General features: G+C 44.1%; 1 protein-coding gene across 2 annotated transcripts in view; it reads left to right on the plus strand.

Moving 5' to 3' along the window:
- The first annotated feature begins 1,395 nt into the window (after positions 1 to 1,395).
- ADCK1 (aarF domain containing kinase 1) overlaps positions 1,396 to 5,426 on the plus strand; it is a 77,521-nt gene continuing 73,490 nt past the window's right edge. The window contains exon 1 of one of the 2 annotated variants that reach the window (XM_009886995.1): positions 1,396 to 1,526. In XM_009886995.1, the coding sequence (XP_009885297.1) occupies positions 1,401 to 1,526 (126 nt within the window). In that variant the 5' untranslated portion in view covers positions 1,396 to 1,400. The remainder of the gene's footprint in view (positions 1,527 to 5,426) is intronic. The other variant, XM_009886996.1, reaches the window with a different exon arrangement.

Below are 5,426 nucleotides of genomic sequence, written 5' to 3' on the forward strand. Positions count from 1 at the left end.
TACCTAGGTCTTGTAAGGAAATAAAAGGAAATAATAAAGTTTAGCTAAGGTTCATGTACAGAGGTCTCTTGTGTTATATTAGCCTATTTCGCTGATTGTGTTCTTGTGAACTGTTTTTGAAAGGCTTGACCCATGTCACTGCATGTGTTTTTTGGTTACAAGGCTTCAAAGAGAAAAGGCATGAGCCAGCCTGACCCCGCTAGAGGTTCACAGAGAGAAGTAGGAAAGTTTCTCAATCAAGTCTAAGAGTAGGAGGATTTGTGGACTCCATCTTGATGGGGTAAAAGCCAGTGCTCTGTCGTGGATGCTGTTGAGCACTTGCAGAGTAGGTGAACCATGCCTCTTGATTTGTGGTGTAAGAAAGAATGGTCAATCATATTTTGTATCTAATACCAGCCAAAGGGAAAGGAAAGAAAAATATACCTGACTTGTACTTTTTTTTTCAGGTCTGAATCCTCTAAAGTGACATAAAAAATCATAATATGTGTATCATGCGTAATGAATTACATGTTTACCCTACCTTATATACTGTAAGCAATGAATGCAGTGCTGCAAAGGGCTTAGTGTGGGAAATGCGTTTGTTCCCCACCCTCGTCTTCCAGAGAAAAAATGAGTGAGGAGAGGAGTATCTAACCCCGGGCCTGTGCCAGAGCCAGGATTAGGCTGTTGATTCTTGTGGATGTCTGTTCTACCACTGCAGTCCCTGCCTGGCACTTGAAGGGGAGTCTCTCTTGGTCACTCTGATCAGGTCCCCCATCCCCTGTGTTGTACGCAGCTGTCTGCCACTGGCCACTGTAGTTGCATGCGGCCTCCAGGGATGCATTGCCTCTTCTCCCACCACTCATCAGCAGTAAGGCGCTTTCACAAATAATCTGTCAGAGTTTCCAACAAGTCTTGGGTGCTCTTGGTGTTGTGAGTGTTCTTTTTAAACCCTGATTAAAACCTTTTTAAACCCTGTATCTTCTATTATCCACTTGCAATCTGCCTACACTGTGATATCTTCAAAACATTTGAAGAGGTGGCCTATTGTTGTGATCAGAATTGACTTTTGGTGAGCATGTACTCCCTTGTTTCTCTTCACCTGTCTTTTCTCCTTGTAAAGCCTTTGGGATCGTGAACAAATGTTTTGTTGTGGGTGCCCAAGGTCTAGCACAGCGAGTTACTTCTGGGTTTATGGCCTGTAGACACTTTTGAGTAAAAGTAGCAATGGAGTCAGAGCTTGCATTCGGTTGCTACGTGGTCGCTTGAGTTCTTGTCTGGGGGCAGTGCTAGCGATGCATCACTAGCAAATGAGCAATTAAAACTTGGATTGTCAGGTCCATTGGGGCTGCAGGCATCAGATCACTACGTCCTTCTCAGGTGTCACAGTTGCTGTTTTGTCTTGGCAGGGTTCATCAGTCATGGCTCGAAGGGCCTTGAAACTTGCCTCGTTGGCGGCAGCTACTTCTGGCATCTATCTGTATGGCAACAAGTTCCTGGATCCCAATGATTTTGGAGTTGTTCGTGTGGGCCGAGCCATTGCCACAGTAAGTTTCATCCTAGTAATGTGCAGGAAGATTCCTAGGTGGGTAAGGGGATTGGGGTTCACAAGAACTTGGGATTTCCTGTGTTCCCTCTCTGCATTTCTAGTTGGCAGCTGGCTCCAGCAGTCAGAAGGTCCCTATTGGGAGCTCTTCAAGTTGTTGTCAGTGGGGAGAAAAGAGGTGAAAGCAGAGAAGGAATAGAGCTGTCATTTGCACATTTTGAAAGAAGCAGAGATACTGGGCTGCAGAGAGCTGTTTCTGCTTCCCTGGATAGGGTGGGACCTTCAGAGCAAGGGCTCGCTTTGGGCCCACGTCTTCATCAGCCACCTTTCAAGGTCAGTCACCCAGGTATGGTATCCTGCTGCCTTTAACAGTGACTTAGTTCAAACCATGTTGTCTGCATATGCCATTTTTTACATTGGAACATTTTGTTTTAAGGATTGTGGTTGTATTGATATGCTACAGTAGCCATTGCCCTGTAACCCTTAGGATGAGAGATTTGGGGTGAGGAGGGCAGGTGTTTTGAGGATCGTTCTCAAAGCAAGGGTAAAGTGAGGATGGGAGATGATGTGCTTCTGAGATTAGATTGGTTTCCAGATTTGTAAAATAAACACTACATCTGCCTAGCATCACCACTATTTCACCCATGTGTTGATCACTGCTCTAGAAAACCTGAGAATGGAGACTGCCAGCCAAACAGGTTGCTGCCTTCTCCTTGAGGATATTCACTCATGAATCCATGAGCAGCCAGGAACAAGGAAAGCAGAGACTCTGGAGGGGGTATCAGTCTCCCTGTACCTCACTTGCATTATACATCTGTCACTTCAGGCCACAATCTCCATCACTTACAGACCCCCAGTGGTAAGCAGCTGTCTGTCTGCATATTCGATGACTTTTAAGCACTTCATTAATGAGTTTTACAGGCAATCAGCTCCTGAGGGCAGATGCAATAAGAAACAAGCTCTGTGGGCTGGCTTAGGTGCCGTGCCATTTATATGTGCGATCTGCACCATGAACAATTGTGAAAAATGAGTGTTTATTTTGAAAGGGTGAGGACAGAAATGCAAACTGTAATCTTTCCTTCTTAGCTAATAAGCGCTAAGCTTCGTGCTTTATCCCTGACCATAAGGCAGTGCTGCCTGGTGGCAGGGAGCAGCTCTCTCCCTGCTACTGCACAGAAAACTGAGGCATGGAGATGGAACGCAGCCTATATTGTGGCTGGAGAGGAATCTGCTATCCAGGCTGTTTGGGCTCTCCAGTCTGCCCTTGAGTTCTGCCTGCTTGACCAGTGTTTCTCAGTCTTATTTGATGCCAGTGTTTTTTGTGGCTGTCTTTTGTTTAAGACAAAAATAAGTGAGAACTGTGCAGTGATGAAGCTGTGCAGTTAGTCCATGTTTTGAGTGATGGCGAGAGATTACTTTCCTGATTAATAGGAAGTAGGAGAAACGAGATATTCTTTGCTTTAGATGCTGGCAAATCTAAGGGCATGCTTGACTTTCACATTCTCTGCCTTCAGGGAAGTCACAAGTTGTGGGCTGTAAAGCACTTCACTGGCCCTACTCTGAAATGCATCAGAAGGTTCTGCACCCATAGCTGCAAGCAGTGACCCCCAAAAACATGCTGCCAGTGTTCTGTAGGTGATGGCAGCATGTGTTAATAGCTGTGTGTCAGTATATTTTTCAAACACAAATTTTCTGTCTCTGAATTATCTCTTCACTCTACTATATAGGATTGGATATCATTAGGTTGCTCCTCTCGTCCTGCTGCACCAGTCACCTCTGCTTTCCCAGCTTGGTGTCATTCCTTGTTGGAAAGGCAGAAGTCAGATCTCATCTGAGCACTGGGAGCCCACAGTACTCTCATTCCTTAGCCATAGACTGGGTGAAGCCAGGAGAGCAATTAGACATGTTCATTTCTAAGAAGCTCAGCTTCTTGGGCTTGCTTTTTTTGCAAATGAAAGCTGAGACTCTGTAGCAAACAAGCGACTTTGGATATTGGTGGCATGTACGTGGACCTAAAGTGTCTGTCCTTCAATCTAGCCCTGCTCAGGCTTCTTATATGGATGCTTGCTTCAATCATTGCACCATAGCCAGGCAAAACCAGGCTGTAATTAAGAGGGTGTAATCCTTAAGAGCAAGTTCAGCAGCAGCAGACACAAAAATTTAAGATGAGTTATGGTGTGGCGAACAAAATGAAACAAAAGCCTGGAGAAAAGAACACATGGAGGTCAACAAACCTGACCTAGAACTACAGGACTCTGGACAGATTTCATCTGAGTTTGATTAGAAAGATTTGAGTCTGCTTGTATTTCAAGCATACTGGTTCAGTAATCCTTTGCAGACTTTCTTAAGAAACTTGATGAAGGGCACTAGCAGAAAATTTCTTATTGAGCCTCAGTTTAGGGAACTGGCTCTTGCCTATGTGTGGGTAGACAACTATTCAGAGGGAACATTGTGCCATGACCTGGTGAGATTTGAGAATAGTTTAGGTGTGGTGGAAGCGCGTAAGGTGTTGAGAATTCATTGATACAAAGTGGAACCCCAAGTCTTTGGGACATTTAACACTGGACTGGATACAAGATCAGTTAAAGAAGTAATCTGGCATTTGTAAGGGGAGGCACTAGCTGATCTTGTAGGTCTTTTTATGTCTTCGAGATTCAGTCTCACACTGTAACATGAATAACAGCCCTAGTCTTGGATGAGAACGCATCATGTTTCAGACAGTTTCTATGTTCTGGTAAAGTTAGAAACCAGGCAAAGCAGTTGTGCATTTCCTGTGTTTCTTTGATGGTATATCCCAGTTGTTTTGGGTATATGGAAGGAACGTTTTGTGCAGTAGCTGGAATACATCTCAGACACTAGCAGGGATTTGGCAATGTCAGAGTTGCCTATCAGGATCATCATAATACTAATTTAGTGTTTAAGATTACGATGTAATTAGCAACCGCTTAATTAATTCCCTCTTCCTCTGTAATACAGGCCAATCTGTTAGCTGCTTCTTTTCAAGTTGGAGGTGATAATTACCCTCATGGACCAGAGATAAAATAAGAACCAACTCAAGCCTTCATGCAAGGCTGATTTGAACCTCCCTCCACTTCAAAGTTGTTCTTTGAGGTTGGCAAGATGCTTTGAAAATTTTTCTTCTGAATGTGACTCTGTGTAGCTGTGCAGCTCCTGAGTTCACCAGGGGCAAGAGAGCCTGAAAAGCTCGATTTCCAACCTGGAAAACAGGAAATGTGAGAAACCTAACCTCCACAAGGAAGGTCTGTGTGTAACTGATTCCCAGATAGATCCCCTCTTCGATGCATCTCTGAGCTTTTGACTGTTTCCCTGTTGTCAGTTCCAGCAGCTTCATCTCAAAACGGATTTGATCCCCTTGCCTTCCTGGCTTTCATGTTACATCAGCTGTGCTTTATGCCCTTACTATGTGTGTTTGCAAAAGGGGGGGAGATAGTATCCAGTTCCAGAATGCTACCCCTTCAGTAGGAAATCTGACTTTAGATCTGAGTTATGCAAATGGTTCTTTATGTCAAGGATCTTGAAGTTCAAATGACAGGTTAGTGGACAGGTTCATCTATGTACACATTCCCTTCTCTCCCCCCAAGTAAACTTGATGAATGTGACCTGTATGTTTCTGTTCTGTTTGCTGTCAGTGGAAAGAGAGGAGTTTTAGTTGTCAGATAAAATTGTGCAATACCCTAGATTCATTTTCAGAAATCATTAAGGCACTTAGGAATCTAATTCTGTTGTCTGTGGCTATGTCTAGCTAATAAGCTTTAACTGGATCCCCATATTCTTGTTTTGTAATTGGATATTTGATCCTTCAGCCCTCTAGTCCTTTGTGTGGTTGAATATCCCCAGAAGTACTGCTGCTTGTGCTAATTGGTGAGCTTGTCTTCAGCCA

This window comes from Charadrius vociferus, unplaced genomic scaffold (genome assembly GCF_000708025.1).
Source record: "Charadrius vociferus isolate BGI_N301 unplaced genomic scaffold, ASM70802v2 scaffold14, whole genome shotgun sequence".
NCBI classification, from domain to species: domain Eukaryota; kingdom Metazoa; phylum Chordata; class Aves; order Charadriiformes; family Charadriidae; genus Charadrius; species Charadrius vociferus.